The 21,904-nt window shown below is 47.7% G+C and overlaps 1 protein-coding gene across 1 annotated transcript in view; it reads left to right on the top strand.

Moving 5' to 3' along the window:
- The window catches only part of LOC141074884 (receptor-type tyrosine-protein phosphatase T-like), a 336,227-nt gene that overhangs the window by 268,981 nt on the left and 45,342 nt on the right, over positions 1-21,904 (top strand). Inside the window, exons 16-23 of the mRNA XM_073562192.1 lie at positions 4,718-4,854; positions 4,937-5,024; positions 5,819-5,889; positions 6,025-6,061; positions 12,502-12,599; positions 17,339-17,455; positions 17,714-17,868; positions 19,527-19,662. Coding sequence (XP_073418293.1) covers positions 4,718-4,854; positions 4,937-5,024; positions 5,819-5,889; positions 6,025-6,061; positions 12,502-12,599; positions 17,339-17,455; positions 17,714-17,868; positions 19,527-19,662 — 839 coding nt within the window. The remainder of the gene's footprint in view (positions 1-4,717; positions 4,855-4,936; positions 5,025-5,818; positions 5,890-6,024; positions 6,062-12,501; positions 12,600-17,338; positions 17,456-17,713; positions 17,869-19,526; positions 19,663-21,904) is intronic.

Below are 21,904 nucleotides of genomic sequence, written 5' to 3' on the forward strand. Positions count from 1 at the left end.
GGGCACTGGCACAGGGTCCCTCATAGTGCAATCAAGTGTCTCTGACGGTGGTGGTGGACACCCACCGTCAGACACACCGCCGTACTATGAGGGGCCCAGTGCCAGTACCGACGCCCACGAGTGGGCCCCCCTTGCTTGGGCAGGGCCCCAGCATTTGCAAGCTTTACCTCTCCCTGCTCCTCCGCTGTGTAGTCTGGGCCGTCAAATCCATACTGTGCCTGACACCGTCTGAGCCTACCTCCTGATGTATAGACATATATTTTGAATGTGTACGCTATCCATACATGTTATCCGGGGATACGGTACCCTTTCTCACCTTTGTGCAATCACTTGCAAGCCATACTGGGCCTAACACCGTCTGAGCCTGCCTCCTGATGTATAGACATATTTTTTGAATGTGTACGCTATCCATACATGTTATCCGGGGATACGGTACCCTTTCTCACCTTTGTGCAATCACGTGTAATCCATACTGGGCGTGAGAACGGCTGGCGAGCTGTTAAGCAAGCTACAGCACCTGTGGTTTGCACACGTAAGTTTTTCATTTTTTAAGGAATGACGGTTAGGCCTAATTCCGGAACTGCGGTTGACCTGCACTTATTGGGAAATCATCGTTCGCGAGTAATAATTGTAATCACTGATCCCCATCACTAACGTTGTTCAGCGGGTTATCTGCACCTGTAAGCGACAAACGCTGGCCTTTTCAGTGTAGCGCACATGCAGCCACGGACATGTAAGGGCATGACACACCAGTTATTGGCCAATCTCATGTGCCAGAGCCTCACGTGTCCCTCTAGTAAGCCGGACTCGGACCGCGGGGCATGACGGAGTCTCGTTCGTTAACGGAATTAAGCTTGCAATGTGTGCATCTGTTCTGTAGCTGGCATGGTTGAGGTTGCCCGTGTTGAGTCAAATTACGTCGTAGGCTCCACTCCTGGTGGTGCCCTTCTGGACATTCCTTTAAGGTTCAGCTTTGCAACCATACTGCCCACGTAAAACAAACACTTTGCCTTCATGAACGCTGTTTGGAGGGTCATGACTCGTGGGAATAACGCCGCCCAATCAGTTAACCTGCTAGAGAGATCCTTCGTTGCTCCCAAGCATGACATCACACTCCCTAGGAGGAAGGTAATGCCACTGTGGCGACCGTACTCCTGGGGGTGACACAAGTGCACTGATGCCCAGCCACTGCTCGATGAATCTGCTGGTACATTGACCCAGACCACTACATTCCCCTCGCACGCTACACGGCCTGAATCTGACCCTGATGAAACTCAGGTTACCCTTCCCATATACAGTTCCATCTTACACGGTGACAAAGAGGAAGCTGCAGATGAAAGTGCAGGTTCGGCCCACCCACCATCAGACACACCACTGTACTATCAGGGGCCCTGTGCCAGTGCCGTCGCCAATGAGTGGGCCCCCCCTGCTTGCTCAGGATCAAAGCAATTGCAAGGTTGAAATACTGTGCAGTAAGATGGAAGATGGGGACGACGAGGAGTCCAGACAAGTACAGGGATTCCCTAGCGAGGAGACTTATTTCATTGTTTTCAATGTTGGGACAGCAATTTTTGGGGAGCACTATACTCTGGAGAATGATAGATGGGGCCCACCATACACTGGAAAGGTGGACATCAGACACTGGAGCAGCATTTACAGGGCCCATTATACACTAGAGCATTAGAAATGGGGCCCATTATGTTTGGAGCATTATTTGGGCCCATAAGACAGTGGAGCTTCATCCATGGGGACCAACATATACTGTAGCATTATGTGGAGCGCATCATATACTGTTTCAAACATTATATGGGACCAATGATTCTGTATGGAGAAATAGATGGGCCTCGTCATGAGATGTAAAAAGTGAAGTATTTTTCATTGTACTATACCGCTATTTCTCTGCCGTATCGGAGCATGATGAGTTGTGGTATTATGTGTTAAAGGGGCGCTCTTTCGCCCAGGGCACATGAAAACCTGGAGCCAGCCCTACCCCCCCACAACTTTAGCCAAATAACCCCCATTTTTCAGTGCGTAACTTGTATTATGTAGTTAATTAAGGTTGACAAGCTTAAGTAAGAAGAATTGATGCTTTTGGCATTCAAATGGGCACTGTAGGTGTGTTTCCTGTCCTCCTCTCACTGCCGACTTTTATTCCCCATTGACTTACATTGGGTTTCGTGTTTCGGGACGACCCCGACTTTTCCCTATAATCAGCCAATCTTGCTCGACCCGACTTTTGGAAAAGTCGGGTTTCACGAAACGAAACTCGACCATAAAAAAACAAAAGTCGCTCAACTCTACTGGTCATGTTTTTTTTTGTTTTTTTGTATAAGTGTGAACGGATCGTCATGGGGAATCTGGTCTCCATCTGATCTAGTGAGATCTCATAATGCCACAAAAGAGTGAATTTCCTTGTGAAGACATTGAGAGCTATAAAACGCTCCATCTCATTAGCATCTTGTGAAAGGCAATACAAGAGGTCCTTTTGTAGAACAGATATTTACTGACCAGTAAGAGAACATGGTGATATACTGATATGTTCATTTCTAAAGTGTCTGACATCTTATTTTTTTTGCTCTGTTCCATATCCTATAATGGATTTTTGTTTTTTTTTCTGAATGCCCCCTCTGCTGCCTCTATAGCTTTCTTTTTTTGTGCTTTTCTGGTTCCGCCATGTGCCTATAATGGGCGGCAGTCGTAAAAACTTCTTCTGATGGAATTGTTGGGATTTGATGTTGTTTTGACATGTGCGTGTTCCGGAGTTGGGATGGGAAAAATCTAAAAAAAAAAGAGACATTGGATGTAGCATTCTCAGATTAATGCCTCTACTTCTAGTGTCATTGATCACTGTATAACCTGTACAATTTATATAGCGCTCATGTGTATAATATCACTGGTGATCACTGTATTAACTGTACACAGACACTGCATACTAAGTATAGATCTCATCTGTATAATTAGTATTGTTTATTTTTAATGATCAGTGTTGTGAGTTCATTCTCTGGTTCACCAGTTGTGAGTTCCCCTTCTGGACTTCCTCTGGTGGTGACTGGAGGTGGTGCAGCTGGTTTGATCGGTGGAGATCTGCCACCTGAGAATGAGGATGACGATTGGATCTCAGGATTCTCAGATTGGATTTAAGACAGCCGACGCCCTATTCAGTTGCTGGTGATTCCTTCTGGCTAGTCTGCTCTTGGTTTTCAGCTCTGTTCCAGTCATCTAAAGCTAAGTTTTTCTGCTAATGTTCACACATGATTTTGTTGGTCTATTCAGTTTTTTTGTGTGGTCTGCCAGCCCCGGCTGGGGGCTGAGCTGAATTTCCACTCTTATTTATCAGTATTTTGCCAATTGGCTTTTTGTCCCTTACTAGTTCGGTCTCTTTTTGCTCTGTCTCAGAATATTTCAGAGTGCTCATGTAGTGGGAGAAGTCTAGTGACTTCAGGGTTAATTTTGCTATCAGAAGTGTTGGACATTATTTTTGTAGGGTTTTTTGCAGGTTGCAGACAGTGTCTTCCCTTTCCTTTCCTGTCTAGTTAGTTTGGGCCCCATCATTTGCTCAGCCTATTTTCCTGCCTGTGTTTGTGCCTTCATTTTGTTTCACCGTCAATACATGTGTGGGGGCTATCTATTCCTTTGGGGTCTGCTCTGGGGCAGTTAGTTTTTCCTTTTCTTGCTTTAGGCTTATGTAGTCCTCTGGCCGTGACGAGGCATCTAGGTTCATCTTAGGCACGCTCCACGGCTACTGCTAGTTGTGTGGTAAGATCAGGGATCTGCAATCTGCATAGTTACCAACCACTCTGGTTTTCTGTGGCTTCGCTTGTTTTGCTTTTTTCTCCTCGGTGACCCATTCATAACAGATCAGTATTGTAGTATTTAGTCACTATGCAGTGGTAATATGTTGTCCGGCCATGGTGTGGTGGTATTTGTTCCTCGTATGTGCTGCTATTTGGTCATTATGTGGTGGTAATATGTGGTCTAGTCGTGGCGTGTTGTTCCTTGTATATGCTATTATTTGGTCACCATGTGGTGGTAATATGTGATCTAGTCATGGTGTGGCGGTATTTGTTCCTTGTATGTGATATTATTGGTCATTTTAAAATTTGAAAAATAAATTAAAATATGCAAAAATTGTATTGGATATTTTAATAAATGTTTAATAGGTTAGAGTAGAGAAGAGTTCGGCCATAAGAGTCTACCTAGTCATGGTGGCGGCTTACAAATCTTTTGGCCAAAGCAAAAGCTGCCAGCTATATATGTGATCTGGAGATGGAAACTGTTAATGTGTGATTGGGGAGAAGTGGAGTTTTTCCAAGAGAGAGCAGTGGGACTGTGGACAGTTCGAGGGGTGGAGGCAGGGCTGGGATGGAGCCTGGGCGGAGTCTCAAGGGGGCCATGAGAATTTTGCCAGTATGGGGCCCCGAAATTCCTAGTGGCAGCCCTGACTGTAGAGGCGCAGGCCACTTGACAGAAATGAAGGCTTCATTAACAGGAGTGTGCCTCTTAATGAATCAGAAGCATCTGCCTCCAACGTGCCTCCTATTTTAGACCAGTCAGAAAATTGCCGGTCTTCATGAATTGGCCTTAACACATTGAATATCATTCTTTACTGATACAAGAAGAGTGATCACGGACAGTCGCTGCCCGCCACGTCTACTATCTTCTTGGTGATAGTAATTCATAGTAATAAAAGTAATAAGATTATAATTTCCATCTCCAGGTAAGATGAAGGACATTCCTGTTGAGAACTTGTTGGACGTCGTTAAAATGTTGCGCTACAAGGAAATGTGTGACGATGAAGAAGAACAGGAGGAGAACGCCAATATCTTACCCGTAGGCCGGTACCTGGAGTACAAGGTTACTGCCGTCTGATGATGCCTGTTATATCCGTCATGTCCATCATCCAGTGTCAACTGTTTATTCTCTTGTGTTTCTCCAGGAACTTCCCAGCGGATTATTGCATTCACGCAAAATAGCAGAAGCCGAGGAAAACCAGAAGAAAAATCGGTATAAGCAAGTAGTGCCCTGTAAGTGCAACGTATCGCAACTACTTAACTCTTAATTTACAAAATTGATGACTATAAATGAGAGAGGAGCGAATCATTAAAATTTTAAACCAGCTCTGTGTCCCTCCCGGGCCGGCCTCACAGACTATCTGCTTTCCTCGCTATTATTTAATTCTGTATTATTCTTTTTCTCAGTTTTCTTCAGTGTTGTGCTTTCAGATTCTTCAGTGTTTAAGGCTTTTTCTTCCTGTCTCTATTGCTGAACTGTGATGACCTTTATTATCCAGAATCACTACAAAGCGGCTGCTGCATTCCCTGCCTCAGCTTTTTTACAGGCTATAATAATTCATCCTGATTGGTAGAGCTATGTATACCATGTTATGTAATAACTGCAAGACATTATCATGAAGCCTATTTGATTGCATGCGAGGTCAGGTGATTCTTCTGTGACTGATTAAACCTTTGACAATGCGTGAAACACCATTTTAGGCAAATAGTGTGAAGCGAATCACATGTTGCAAAATTCCTAAAAATTTAACAAAAATTGAGTTTGCAAATCTCTACTATGAATACAATCAAATGTTTTATATCCAAACCAGCATGTTAAAAAAAATAACGGAAGGTGAGATTGTGGATGGGCGAGATATCAATCCATTGATCAGGAGATCAGTGAGGGATAACAGACACGATACACGTCAAGGCTCCAAGTGGTGACTCCAGACTCATCACGGAGGACGTTTTCATGACCATTCTCTGTGATGGAGCTGATAGTTCACAATTCACAGGTTCTGATTGTTCTCCTCTTGGTTTTACAGATGATGATTCCCGGGTGATTCTGAGATCTGGGCCCTCTGAGTCCGATTATATCAACGCTTCATACATTGATGTATGGGATATCCTACAGCTGGTTGTATATGTGTTATGTACTGTGCACTGGTCTATGTATTATATACTAATACTAGTCACACATGTGTACTCCATATGCAGCAGATGTGTCCTCACAGTGTATCTCTATGTACAGGGTTACAGAGCCCCAAAATTCTACATAGCAACTCAGGGTAAGTGATGGCATCATTCACCCCGCGGGGAGGTTGTAGGCCTAATTATTCTGATGTGAGACTGCTAGAGGGGCGTCAGCGAAGATGCACCACAGACCTGTGAGGTTCCGCCATGATGGTTGCAGTACAGAGTGATTGTTGGCTTCTTTTACTACACTCATCCCACTAAACAACTTTTACATTGAGAAACACTTAGTGACAATATTTTTCATGCAAACTATTTTTCTCATTTGATTCCCACAAAGAAAGTAAAATAATCAGCCGGTTGGCTGCCATATTGCTGGACTTTTTATAAGGCCGGAAAAAAGATTAAAAAGTGCTAATTGCTTGTACGAACCTGTCCTAGTCTGGCCCTCACGACCCCTGCAGCTGCAGTTCACTTCCGGTCACTCTCCTGTCCCTCACCTCCCCTGCAGCTGCAGTTCACCTGCAGTCACTCTCCTGCCCCTCACCTGTACTGCAGTTGTAGTTCAACTCCAGTCACTCTGCCGCCCCTCACCTGTCCTGTATCTCCCATCCTGGCACTCTTCCATCCCTCACCTGTTGCCACTGCAGCTCCCTTTCAGTCACTGTCCTGTCCCTTGCCTGTCCTGCAGATGCAGTTCACCTCCAGTCACTCTCCTGCCCCTCACCTGTCCTGCAGCTGCAGTTCACCTCCAGTCACTCTACTGGCCCTCACCTGTCCTGCAACTGCAGTTCACCTGAGGTCACTCTCCTGCCCCTCACCTGTCCTGCAGCTGCAGTTCACCTCCAGTCACTCTACTGGCCCTCACCTGTCCTGCAACTGCAGTTCACCTCCAGTTACTCTTCTGGCCCTCACCTGTCCTGCAACTGCAGTTCACCTGCGGTCACTCTCCTGCCCCTCACCTGTTGCCACTGCAGTTCACCTCCAGTCACTCTCCTACCCCTCACCTGTCCTGCAGCTGCAGTTCACTATTCATTCTCCAGCCCCTCATGTGTTCTGTAGTTGCAACTTCCCTACCGTCACACTCCCATCCATAACCTCCTGCCATTGCAGCTCCTCTACAGGCACTCTCCTACCCCTCTACTGTACTACAGTTCCCTTTCTGGGACTCTCCTGCCCCTCACCTGCCCTTCAGCTCTCCATCTCTCACCCTCCTGCCCCTCTTGTAATTCTCCTGCCCCTCACCTCCTGCTGCTGCAGCTCCACACCAGTCACTCTCCCATGCCTCACCTCTACTGTCGCCGCAGCTCCCCTCCAGTCAGTCTCCTTCCCCTCATCTGTCCTGAATTTGCAGCTCACTCCTGTTACTATCCTGCTCCTCACCTCCTGCCCCTGCAGCTCTACTCCAGTCAATCTGTTGATCCTCACCTGTCCTGCAGCTCCCCTCCAATCACTCTCGATAATCACCTGTCCTGCAGCTTCCATCTAGTCACTCTCTCGACCCTCACCAGTCCTGCATCTCCCCTCCAGTCACTCTCTCGACCCTCACCGATCCTGCAGCGCCCTCCTCTCACTCTTTCAACTCTCACCTGTCCTGCAGCTCCCCTCTTCACCCTGTCTTGATGTTGATCTGTCCTACAGCTCCCCTCCACTCACTTCCTCGACCTTCACCTATCCTGCAGCTCCTCATTGTAACTCTGCTGCCCTTCCCCTCCTGTCCCCTCAACTCTCCTCCAGTCACTCTCCTGACACTCACCTGCCCTGCAGCTCCCATCTACTCACTCTGTTGATGTTCACCTGCCCTGCAGCTCCCCTCCAGTCACTCTATTGACCCTCACCTGTCCTGCAGCTCCCCTCCAGTCAATCTCATGACCCTCACCTGTCCTGCAGCTCCCATCCACTCACTCTCTTGACTTTTACCTGTCCTGTAGCTCCTCTCCAGTCGCTCTCTTGAACCTCACCTGTGCTGCAGTTCCCTTCTTTTCACTATCTTGACATTCACCTGTCCTATAGCTCCCATCCAGTCACTCTTTTGACCTTCACCTATGCTGCAACTCCCCCTGTCACTCTTCTGCCCTTCCCCTTCTGCTGCTTCAGCTCCCCTCCAGTCACTCTCTTGATCCTGCGGCTCCCCTCCTCTCTCTTGACCCTCACCTGTGCTGCAGCTCCCTCCACTCACTCCCTCGACCGTCACCTATCCTGCAGCTCCCCTCCAGTCACTCTCTTGACCCTCACCTGTCCTGCAGCTCCCCTCCACTTACTTTGTTGACCCTCATCTCTCCTGCAGCTCCCCTCCAGTCAGTCTGTTAACCCTCACCTGTTCTGCAGCTCCCCTCCAGTCACTCTCTTGAATCTCACCTGTCCTGCAGTTCCCTTCTTTCACTGTCTTGACATTCACCTGTCCTTTAGCTCCCCTCAAGTCACTCTTTTGACCTTCACCTATGCTGCAACTCCCCCGTCGCTTTTCTGCCCTTCCCCTTCTGCCACTTCAGCTTCCCTCCAGTCACTCTCTTGATCCTGCGGCTCCCCTCCTCTCTCTCTTGACCCTCACCTGTGCTGCAGCTCCCCTCCTCTCTCTCTATCGACCCTCACCTGTGCTGCAGCTCCCCTCCACTCACTCCCTCGACCTTCACCTATCCTGCAGCTCCCCTCCAGTCACTCTCTTGACCCTCACCTGTCCTGCAGCTCCCCTCCACTCTGTTATGATGAGTCACCGGAGGAAGAAAAAACAAAAATGCAAGCTAAGTCCAGAAAACCAGAGAGGTTGGTAGCTAGCGGATTGCAGACCCCTGATCCTATTCACAACAACTAACAGTAGCCGTGGCGCGTTCCTACGGTGTTCCTAGACGCCTCTTCACAGCCGGAGAACTGAATAAGCCTAAAGAAAGAAAGGGGAAATTTAAACTGCCCCAGAGCAGACCTCAAAGCAATAGACAGCCCCCAACATGTATTTTCGGTGAAAACAGATGAAAACACAGACAGAAAGACAGGCAGAGCAAACGATGGGGCCCAACTAACTAGATAGGAAAGGACAGAAAAGATGCTGGCTGCAATCCGCAAAAACCCTACCAAAAATGTCCCAACACGTCTGATAGGAAAAACGGCCCTGAAGTCACTAGACTTCAAAATCCCTATATCAGCACTCCGATATATTCTGAAGACAGAGCAAAAGAGATTTAACCGATCAGGGACAAAAATGGAAATTCAGCAGAGCCCCAGCCGGGGCTGGCAGAACACAAAACTAAGCAAATCAGACAAAATCTCATGGAATAATAGCAGAGCAAAACTTAGCTTTAGAAGACAGGAACTGAACTGGAGGCCAGAGCTCAGAGCAGAGAAATCACCAGCAACCCTACAGGGCATCGGCTGCATTATATCCACTCAGAGATTCCGGATGTCCAATCGCAATCCACCTGTTCAGGTGACAGGTTTCTCCCATCCAAATCAGTTTCACCACCTCCTTTCACCAGCAGAGGGAGTTCATCGGACATCAAAGGTGAACGAGAAAATGAGCTCACAATACACTCACTTTTTTGACCCTCATCTCTCCTGCAGCTCCCCTCCAGTCAGTCTGTTAACGTTCACCTGTTCTGCAGCTCCCCTCCAGTCACTTCCTCGACCTTCACCTGCCCTGCAGCTCCCCACTGTCACTCTTCCGCCCTTCCCCTCCTGGCCCCTCAACTCTCCTACAGTCACTCTCCTGACACTCACCTACCCTGCAGCTCCCCTCTACTCACTCTGTTGACATTCACCTGCCCTGCAGCTCCCCTCAAGTCACTCTCATGACCCTCACCTGTCCTGCAGCTACCGTCCACTCACTCTCTTGACATTGACCTGTCCTGCAGCTCCCTTCCAGTCACTCTTTTGACTTTTACCTGTCCTGCAGCTCCTCTCCAGTCACTCTCTTGAACCTCACCTGTCCTGCAGTTCCCTTCTTTTCACTGTCTTGACATTCACCTGTCCTGTAGCTCCCCTCCAATCACTCTTTTGACCTTCACCTATCCTGCAACTCCCCCTGTCACTCTTCTGCCCTTCCCCTTCTGCCGTTTCAGCTGCCCTCCAGTCACTCTCTTGATCCTGCCACTCCCCTCCTCTCTCAACCCTCACCTGTGCTGCAGCTCCCCCCCACTCACTGCCTCGACCTTCACCTATCCTGCAGCTCCCCTCCAGTCACTCTCTTGACCCTCACCTGTCCTGCAGCTCCCCACCACTCACTTTTTTGACCCTCATCTCTCCTGCAGCTCCCCTCCAGTCAGTCTGTTAACCCTCATCTGTCCTGCAGCTCCACTCCACACACTCTCTCAACCCTCACCTGTTCTGCAGCTCCCCTCCAGTCACTCTCTTGACCCTCACCTGTCCTGCAGCTCCCCTGCAGTCACTCTCTTGATCCTCACCTGTCCTGCAGCTCCCCTCCTCTCACTCTCTCAACCCTCACCTGTGCTGCAGCTCCACTCCGCTCATTTTATCGACCCTTACCTATTCTGTAGCTCCACTACACTCACTCCCTCGACCCTCACCTGCCCTGCAGCTCCCCTGCACTTACTCTCTTGATGTTCACCTGTCCTGCTGCTCCTATCCAGTCAATCTCTTGACCCTCACCTGTCCTGCAGCTCCCCACCACTCACTTTTTTGACCCTCATCTCTCCTGCAGCTCCCCTCCAGTCAGTCTGTTAACCCTCATCTGTCCTGCAGCTCCACTCCACACACTCTCTCAACCCTCACCTGTTCTGCAGCTCCCCTCCAGTCACTCTCTCGACCCTCGCCTGTCCTGCAGCTCCCCTGCAGTCACTCTCTTGATCCTCACCTGTCCTGCAGCTCCCCTCCTCTCACTCTCTCAACCCTCACCTATGCTGCAGCTCCACTCCGCTCATTTTATCGACCCTTACCTATTCTGTAGCTCCACTAAACTCACTCCCTCGACCCTCACCTGCCCTGCAGCTCCCCTGCACTTACTCTCTTGATGTTCACCTGTCCTGCTGCTCCTATCCACTCACTCTCTTGACCCTCACCTGTACTGCAGCTCCCCTCCACTCACTCTTTCGACCCTCCCCTGTCCTGCAGCTCCCCTCCAGTCACTCTCTTGAGCCTCACCTGTCCTGAAGCTTCTCTCCAGTCACTCTCTTGACGTTGACCTGTCCTGCAGCTCCCCCTTTCACTCTTTTGCCTTTCCCCTTCTGCCGCTTCAGCTCCCCTCCAGTAACTCTCCTGATGCTTACCTGTCCTGCAGCTCTTCTCCTCTCTCTCTCGACCCTCACCTGTCCTGCAGCTCTCCTCCACTCACTCTCTTGACCCTTACCTGTCCTGCAGCTCCATTCCACTCACTTTCTCGACCCTTACCTGTCCTGCTGCTCCCCTCCACTCACTTTCTTGACCCTCACCTGTCCTGCAGCTCCCCTCAACTCACTTTCTTGACCCTCACCTCTCCTGCAGCTCCTCTCCAGTCACTCTGTTGACGTTCACTTGTCCTGCAGCTCCCCTCCAGTCACTCTCTTAACCCTCACCTGTCCTGCAGCTCCCCTCCAGTCACTCTTTTGACCCTCACCTGTCCTGCAGCTCCCCTCCAGTCACTCTCTTGACCCTCACCTGTCCTGCAGCTCCCATCCAGTCACTCTCTTGACCCTCACCTGTCCTGCAGCTCCCGTCCAGTCACTCTGTTGACCCTCATCTGTCCTCAAGCTCCCATCTTGTCATTCTCCCACTGCTCTTTGGATTTCCAGTATAGGGCCTCACACAGTTTCACCCCACTCTTCCTCTCTGTTTATTTGTGGTCTGGAGAGGCATCAGAGCATATTAAACATTTTTTTTCTCATGAATTTTGATTCATATTAGTTTTATAGCAAATAAAATGTTTTGTCCATTTCATTTACTCCTCATACTTATGAATTTTGACTACATACAATCATTTTTGAACTTGGTATATTTATATTAATAATAAAATTTTATATAAATTGGACTTTTAGTCGGTTTTTCTTTTCTGGTGTTTACACGTTGTGTTCCCGATTGTCCATTTGTTTCACTAATGTCCATTTTTTTGCTGTTGTGCCATTTAAGTGTGGTGGTTTTCTATTGGATCTCACACCTGGACTTCCTAGTCACACAATAACAATATCACATTTTTTGGCACTTTGGGCTTATGTTCCCCTTCCTTGTGATTTATTTCCCATTTCATATACTGTAGATCTGACCAAAACAAATTTCAGTAATTTTTTATATTTCATCTGTTGGTCAGAGTGAAAATCCACTCCAGGCAGCATCTCCCACTCCAGCAGACCCATTCTGTCTTGCTATATAAATGGACACTGTGTGATTCGTAATTATCCCAGTGGGGGCGCTGCAGGGAAACTGAACACTTACTGCCAGCTAGCTTCACAGATGATTTCTAGTGGCCCAAGGAAAGTGACATGTGATCTGATTATATTCAAGGAATCCTTCTAACATGTAGACACTATTTAACCTGTAAAATCACTTTATTCACACATTACATACTCACCAGGGGTCTGTCAAATTGATGATGTGTGAATTTATTCTGCGGCAGGTCCCCTCCTGGAGACAGTGGCTGACTTCTGGAGCATGGTGTGGCAGGAGAGCAGCTCCGTCATTGTCATGCTGACTGCGCTAGAGGAGCAGAATAAGGTGAGATGGAGGAAGTCGAGGGTGTAATGCAGGACAGGTATACTGGAGGGCAGAACATGGGACAGGTGTACCGGAGGGCAGAACGTGGGACAGGTGTACCGGAGGGCAGAACATGAGACAGGTGTACCGGAGGGCAGAACATGGGACAGGTGTACTGGAGGGCAGAACATGAGACAGGTGTACCAAAGGGCAGAACATGAGACAGGTGTACCGGAGGGCAGAACATGAGACAGGTGTACCGGAGGGCAGAACATGAGACAGATGTACCGGAGGGCAGAACATGAGACAGATGTACCGGAGGGCAGAACATGAGACAGGTGTACCGGAGGGCAGAACATGAGACAGATGTACCGGAGGGCAGAACATGGGACAGGTGTACCGGAGGGCAGAACATGAGACAGATGTACCGGAGGGCAGAACATGAGACAGGTGTACCGAAGGGCAGAACATGAGACAGGTGTACCGGAGGGCAGAACATGAGACAGGTGTACCGGAGGGCAGAACATGAGACAGATGTACCGGAGGGCAGAACATGAGACAGATGTACCGGAGGGCAGAACATGAGACAGATGTACCGGAGGGCAGAACATGAGACAGATGTACCGGAGGGCAGAACATGGGACAGGTGTACCGGAGGGCAGAACATGAGACAGATGTACCGGAGGGCAGAACATGAGACAGGTGTACCGAAGGGCAGAACATGAGACAGGTGTACCGGAGGGCAGAACATGAGACAGGTGTACGGGAGGGCAGAACATGAGACAGATGTACCGGAGGGCAGAACATGAGACAGATGTACCGGAGGGCAGAACATGAGACAGATGTACCGGAGGGCAGAACATGAGACAGATGTACCGGAGGGCAGAACATGAGACAGATGTACCGGAGGGCAGAACATGGGACAGGTGTACCGAAGGGCAGAACATGAGACAGGTGTACCGGAGGGCAGAACATGAGACAGGTGTACTGGAGGGCAGAACATGAGACAGGTGTACCGGAGGGCAGAACATGAGACAGATGTACTGGAGAGCAGAACATGAGACAGGTGTCTCGGAGAGTAGAACATGGGACAGGTGTACCGGAAGGCAGAACATGGGACAGGTGTCCCAGAGGGCAGAACATGGGACACGTGTACCGGAGGGCAGAACATGGGACACGTGTACCGGAGGGCAGAACATGAGACAGGTATACTGGAGGGCAGAACATGGGACAGGTGTAATGGAGGGCAGAACATGGGACAGGTGTCTTGGAGAGTAAAACATGGGACAGGTGTACTGGAGGGCAGAACATGGGACAGGTGTACTGGAGGACAGAACATGGGATAGGTGTACTGGAGGGCAGAACATGAAACAGGTGTACCGGAGGGCAGAACATGAGACAGATGTACTGGAGGGCAGAACATGAGACAGATGTATCGGAGGGCAGAACATGAGACAGATGTATTGGAGGGCAGAACATGAGACAGGTGTACTGGAGGGCAGAACATGAGACAGGTGTACCGGAGGGCAGAACATGAGACAGATGTACTGGAGGGCAGAACATGAGACAGGTATACCGGAGGGCAGAACATGAGACAGATGCACCGGAGGGCAGAACATGAGACAGGTGTACCGGAGGGCAGAACATGAGACAGGTGTACCGGAGGTCAGAACATGAGACAGATGAACTGGAGAGCAGAACATGAGACGGGTGTACCGGAGGTCAGAACATGAGACAGGTGTCTCGGAGAGTAGAACATGGGACAGGTCTACCAGAAGGCAGAACATGGGACAGGTGTCCCGGAGGGCAGAACATGGGACAGGTGTACCGGAGGGCAGAACATGAGACAGGTGTCCCAGAGGGCAGAACATGGGATAGGTGTACCGGAGGGCAGAACATGAGACAGGTATACCGGAGGGCAGAATATGGGACAGGTGTACCGGAGGGCAGAACATGAGACAGGTATACCGGAGGGCAGAATATGGGACAGGTGTACCGGAGGGCAGAACATGGGACAGGTGTCCTGGAGAGTAAAACATGGGACAGGTGTACTGGAGGACAGAACATGGGACAGGTGTACTGGAGGGCAGAACCTGGGATAGGTGTGCCAGAATGGATGATACAGGACAAGTCTACCAGAGGGGAGAACGTGGAACAGGTGTACCAGAATAGATGATAGGGGACAGGTGTTCCAGAGAGGAGAACATGGGACAGGTGTGCCAGAATGGATGATATGGGACAAGTGTACCAGAGGGAAGAACGTGGGACAGGTGAACCAGATGGGGAGAATATGGGACAGGTGTACCCGGGGGGAGAACATGGGACAGGTGGACCAGAGGGGGGAACATGGGACAGGTGTACCAGAGGGAAGAACATGGAACAGGTGAACCAGAGGGGAGAACATGGGACAGGTGAACCAGAGAGGGGAACATGGGACAATTGTACCAGAGGGGAGAACATGGGACAGGTGTACCAGAGGGGAGAACATGGGACAGGTGTACCGAAGGGCAGAACATGGTACAAGTGTGCCAGAATGGATGATACAGGACAAGTGTGCCACAGGGGAGAACACAGGACAGGTGTGACAGAATAGATGATATGGGACAGGTGTACCAGAGGGGAGAACGTGGAACAGGTGTGCCAGAGGGGGGAACATGGGACAGGTGTACCAGGATAGATGATACGGGACAAGTGTACCAGAGGGGAGAACGTGGAACAGGTGTACCTGACAGAATGAATCGGGACAAGTGTACCAGAGGGCAGAACATGGGTCAGGTGTGCCAGAATGGATGATACGGGACAAGTGTACCTGAGGGAAGAACATGGGACAGGTGTGCCAGAATGGATGATAGAGGACAAGTTTACCAGAGGGGAGAACGTGGAACAGGTGAACCAGATGGGGAGAATATTGGACAGATGTACCAGGGGGAGAACATGGGACAGGTGTACCAGAGGGGAGAACATGGAACAGGTGAACCAGAGGAGAGAACATTGGACAGGTGAACCAGTGGGGAGAACATGGGACAGGAGTACCAGAGGGGGGAACATTGGACAGGTGTACCAGAGAGGGGAACATGGGACAATTGTACCAGAGGGTAGAACATGGAACAGATGAACCAGAGGGGAGAACATGGGACAGGAGTACCAGAGGGGGGAACATGGGACAGGTGTACGAGAGGGAAGAACATGGGACAGGTGTACTTGAGGGAATGATATGGGACAGGTGTACCTTATACACATTATATGATATATAATTAAATTGCTTTTTTTTTGCATAAAATAAGTATTTGATCACCGACCAACCAGCAGGAATTCTGGCTCTCACAGACCTGTAGGTTTTTCTTTAAGATGTCTACTACTCTGCACTCATTACCTGGATTAATTGCACCTGTTTGACCTTGTTACCTGTATAAAAGACACCTTTTCCACACACTGAATCACACTCCAAACTCTCCACCATGACCAAGACCAAAGAGCTGTCTAAGGACACCAGGGACAAAATTGTAGACTTGCACAAGGCTGGGATGGGCTACAGGACAATAGAACAGCAGCTTGGTGAGAAGGCAACAACTGCTGGCCCAATTATTAGAAAATGGAGAAAACACAAGATGACTGACAATCTTCCTCGGTCTGGGGCTCCATGCAAGATCTCACCTTGTGGGGTAAGGATGATTCTGAGAAACGTCTGGAATCACCTATAACTACACGTCAGGACCTGAACAGTGAACTTAAGGGAGCTGGGATCACAATCTCAACCATTACCATTAGTAACACACTACACACTCATGGATTAAAATGCTGCCACGGACACAAGGTCCTCCTGCTCATGCCAGCACATGTCCAGGCACATTTGAAGTTCACCATTGACCATCGGCATGAACCAGAGGAGGCATGGAAGAAGGTTATGTGGTCAGATGAGATCAAAATAGAACTGTTTGGTATCAACGCGACTGGCCGTGATTGGAGGAAGAAGGATGAGTACAACCCCAAGAACACCGTCCCAACCATGAAGCATGGTGGGGGAAACATCATACTTTGAAGGTGCTTTTCTGCAAAATGGACAGGATGACTGCTCTGAATTGAAGGGAGGATGGATGGGGTTTTTTTTTATCATGATTGGCCAACAGCCTCCTTCACTCAGTAAGAGCATTGAAGATAGGCAGTGTCTGGGTCTTCCAGCATGGCAATAACCCAAAACACACAGCCAGGGCAACTAAGGAGTGGTTCCGTAAGAACCATTTCACGGTCCTGGAGTGGCCTAGCCAGTCTACAGACCTGAACCTAATAGAAAATCTTTGGAGGGAGCTGAAACTCCATGTTACCCAGCGGCAGCCCCAAAACCTGAAATATCTGGAGAAGATCTGCATGGAGGAGGGGGCCAATATCCCTGCTGCAGTGTGTGCAAACCTGGTCAAGAACTATAGGAAACGTCTGACCTCTGTAATTACAAAGGTTTCTGGACCAAATATTAAGTTCTGTTTTTCGATTGTATCAAATACTTATTTCATGCAATAAAATGCAAATTAATTATGTAAAAATCCTACAATGTGGTTTTCTGTTTTTTATTTTTAGATTCTGTCTCTCACAGGTGAAGTGTTCCTGCGATAAAAATTACACACCTCTCCATTCTGTGTAGGGGGGAAAACGTGCAAAATCGTCAGCATATCAAATACTTATATCCCCACTGTATACGATGGATACAATCAAACATATATACAGTGTATACAGCTGACACTCAGGTTCTTATTCACACTCTGCAGGTAAAGTGTCATTGCTACTGGCCGGATCAGACGCAGACGTACGGTGACATCACAGTGTCTTTAGTGAAGATGGCTCAGACCGGCGCCATCATCACCAGAAGTTTCAGCCTGAAGAAGGTCAGACGAGTTCCGGCGTTTGGCCACAATTGTTGATTTGTCTGCTGTTTATTTGTCCTCTGTGCTGCTGCGGAGCTCTAGAGCGCCCATAGTGACTGCTCTGATCACAGGCAGCATTGCTTCACTACCCTCCTATAATGGGCAGACACCCCACCCTGAAAATACTCTGTGCTGACATGCTGTATTCTCCGGCCTGTGTGTTGTCTATGTCCCCCCATCATGACCCCCTCGTGACGACAGGCCATCCCTCTCTGCCAGGTGCAGTCCACGGTGCAGATGACGGTGGAGCAGTTGCAGTACCTGGAGTGGCCAGACCATGGGGTTCCCCGGACACCGTCTGGTCTAGTGCAGCTGGTGGAGCAGATGAACAGATGTAACACCCCGGGATCAGGCCCCGTTATTGTGCACTGCAGGTACAAGACTATGGCCACCCGAGGTGTCGGGCACTGCACCATAACCCCACACATAGAGGACAAGGCGGATCCTACTGACTGCTGCTACAACATGGGCACCACAAGGCACTGTTGTTATAAGGGTCATTTATTAGATAGACACTAGGTGGCACTATCATTACAGCACCATGACTGATATAACATGGGACAATTATGTGGGAACTATGGTCGGGACTATAATATGGCCATACACAGTGCCATATATTAGTGTCATACACCACTAATATCTGGAATACGAATGATAACACCAAAGCTTTTTTTCCACTCATGGTTAGTGGTTGGGTGAAGCCATTTATTGTCAAACTCCTGTGTGTTTTCTCTTTTTAAATCATAATGACAAGCCAAAACATCCAAATAACCCTGATCAAAAGTTTACATACCCCATTTCTTACTACCGTGTATTGCCCCCTCTAACATCAATGACAGCTTGAAGTCTTTTGTGGTAGTTGTGGATGAGGTTCGTTATTTTCTCAGATGGTAAAGCTGCCCACTCTTCTTAGTAAAAAGCCTCCAGTTCCTGTAAATTCCTGGGCTGTCTAGCATGAACTGTGCGCTTGAGATCTTCCCAGAGTGGCTCAATGATATTGAGGTCAGGAGACTGAGATGGCCACTCCACAACAGTCACTTTGGTCTGCTGTAGCCAAAGACAGGTCGACTTTGCCTTGTGTTTTGGATTGTTGTCATTTTGGTACGTCCCATGTGTTCAGCTTCCGGGCTGATAATTGCAAATTTGCCTCCAGTATTTGCTGATAACTTGCTGCATTCATCTTTCCTTCAACTTTGACCAAGTTTCCTGTGCCTTTGCAGCTCACACATCCCAAAATATCAGCGATCCACCTGCATGCTTTACAGTAGGAATGGTGTTCCTTTCATCATAGACCTTGTTGACCTTTCTCCAAATGTAATATTTATGGTGGTGGTCAAAAAGTTCAGTTTTGGTCTCATCACTTCAAATTACTTTGTTCCAGAAGTTTTGAGGCTTGTCTCTGTGCTGTTTTGTGTATTGTAGGTGAGATACTTTGTGGCATTTGCGCAGTAATGGCTTCCTTCTGGGACTCGACCATGCAGCCCATTTTTTTTTAAGTTCCTCCTTATTGTGCATCTTGAAATAGCCACACCGATAGTTTTCAGAGAGTCCAGTATTTCTGCTGATGTTGTTTGTGGGTTTTTCTTTGCTTCCCGAACAATTTTCCTGGCAGTTGTCACAGGTCACAGGTGAGGATGTTGCCTTTAGTAGCCATTCACACCCATTTGTGTCAACTTCTGTGCATGTTATTAGGCCAAAATCACCAGGGGATGTAAACTTTTGATCAGGGTCATTTGGATGTTTTGGGTTGTCATTATGATTTAAAAAGAGAAAACACAGTAGTCTGACAATAAATGGCTTCACCCGACCACTGACCATGAGTGGAGAAAAGGGTTTGGTGTTATCATTCATATTCTCTGAAAAAAGACCAAGAAAGCAAAAATATTGCTGTGGTATGTAAACTTTTTAGCACACCTTTACCAGTGCTATATATTAATGCCATATACCAATGCCGTATACTAGTGCCATATATTAATGCTGTACATTAGGGCCATACCTGGATCCTCCATGTTTCTCATTCCCCTATTTTCAGTGCGGGTATCGGTCGGACTGGGACATTTGTGGCTTTGGACATCCTCCTGAAAATGGCGCAGGCTGTGAGGAAGGTGAATGTTTTCGGTTGTGTTCTCCGGCTCCGGAAGAGCCGCATGAACATGGTGCAGAACAAGGTACGCAGACAATATGTCGCCTTATCCAAAGAATAAGGAGAATATAAATACCCTAAAGAAATATATATAATTTTCAAATGTCATATACACTACCGTTCCAAAGTTTGGGGTCACCCAGACAATTTTGTGTTTTCCATGAAAATTCATACTTTTATTAATGAGATGAGTTTCCAAATGAATGTTAAATCTCGTCCAGACAGTGACAAGGTTCAAAAAAAAGATTTTTATTTGAAATAATAATTTTCTCCTTCAGACTTTGCTTTCGTCACAGAATGCTCCTTTGCAGCAATTCCAGCAATGCAGACCTTTGGCATTCTAGCAGTTATTTTGCTGGGGTAATCTGGAGAAATTTCCCCCCATGCTTCCAGAAGCCCCTCCCACATGTCTGTTTGGCTTGATGGGGACTTTTTGCGCACCATATGGTCAAGCTGCTCCCACAACAGCTCAATGGGGTTGAGATCTGGTGACTGCGCTGGCCACTCCATTACAGATACAATACCAGCTGCCTGCTTCTCCCCTAAATAGTTCTTGCATAATTTGGAGGTGTGCTTTGGGTCATTGTCCTGTTGTAGGATGAGATTGGCTCCAATCAAGCGCTGTCCACAGGGTATGGCATGGCGGTGCAAAATGGAGTGATAGCCTTCCTTATTCAAAATCCCTTTTACCTTGTAAAAATCTCCCACTTTACCAGCACCAAAGCAACCCCAGACCATCACATTACCTCCACCATGCTTGACAGATGGCGTCAGGCACTCTTCCAGCATCTTTTCAGTTCTGCGTCTCACAAATGTTCTTCTGTGAGATCCAAACAACTCAAACTTGGATTCGTCTGTCCATAACACTTTTTACCAATCTTCTTCTGTCCAATGTCTGTGTTCTTTTGCCCATATTAATCTTTTCCTTTTATTAGCCAGTCTCAGATATGGCTTTTTATTTGCCTCTCTGCCCTGAAGGCCAGCATCCCGGAGTCGCCTCTTCACTGTAGACACTGACACTGGCGTTTTGCGTGTAGTATTTAGTGAAGCTGCCAGTTGAGGACCTGTGAGGCGTTGATTTCTCAAACTACAGACTCTAATGTACTTGTCTTGTTGCTCAGTTGTGCAGCGGGGCCTCCCACTTCTCTTTCTACTCTGGTTAGAGCCTGTTTGTGCTCTCCTCTGAAGGGAGTAGTACACACCGTTGTAGGAAATGTTCAGTTTCTTGGCAACTTCTCGCATGGAATAGCCTTCATTTCTAAGAACAAGAATAGACTGTCAAGTTTCACATGAAAGTTCTTTTTTTCTGGCCATTTAGATAGTTTAATGGAACCAACAAATGTAATGCTCCAGATTCTCAACTAGCTCAAAGGAAGGTCAGGTTTATAGCTTCTCTAATCAGCCAAACTGTTTTTAGCTGTGCTAACATATTGGCACAAGGGTTTTCAAGGGTATTCTAACCATCTGTTAGCCTTCTTACACAGTTAGCAAACACAAAGTACCATAAGAACACTGGAGTGATGGTTGTTGGAAATGGGCCTCTATACACCTATGAAGATATTGCATTGCAAACCAGATGTTTGCAGCTAGAATAGTCATTTACCACATTAACAATGTATAGAGTGTATTTCTGAATCATTTAATGTTAGCTTCATTGCAAAAAAACTGCTTTTATTTCAAAAATAAGGAAATTTCTAAGTGACCCTAAACCTTTGAATGGTAGTGTAGATTTCAAGTAGACACCATAATATCTGAAGCTAAAAAAACTACTTGAAAAAAAGAAATAATTACAAAAAAAATCACTTATTATATTCCATTTTATTTTATTAAATATATACACCAAAATGAAAGATATTAAAAAGTAATCGACAATAAAAAGAAAAACATATAATCAACAGTCAGGGAGTGATGAAGTGACATGTGAAACGTGCGTCGGAGTGTGGGGCAGCGGTGCCAGCACATGCTGCATGAACTCTCGTCAGTATGGCTTACCTCATGTGGTCATGTGGTCTAATTTTGATATGAAATTTGCACTTTGCACTTTGTTCACTGATAATGTTTTCTCGTGACCATTATGATGATTGATGACTATTGATTATACTGTACCTCCAATGTGGATCTCTGGGACAGCAGGGAAGTGGAATCACCATGACTTCCAGTAACTAGCACACATGTGCTGCACTTTATTGATTTACACTGCATTGGTTCTGTTTCTCTGTACTCCCGGTTCCTCACTTTGTGGGACTTTAACTCCTCGTATTTATATT

This window comes from Dendrobates tinctorius, unplaced genomic scaffold, assembly GCF_039654945.1.
Source record: "Dendrobates tinctorius isolate UK_male_01 unplaced genomic scaffold, ASM3965494v1 ptg000342l, whole genome shotgun sequence".
NCBI classification, from domain to species: Eukaryota; Metazoa; Chordata; class Amphibia; order Anura; family Dendrobatidae; genus Dendrobates; species Dendrobates tinctorius.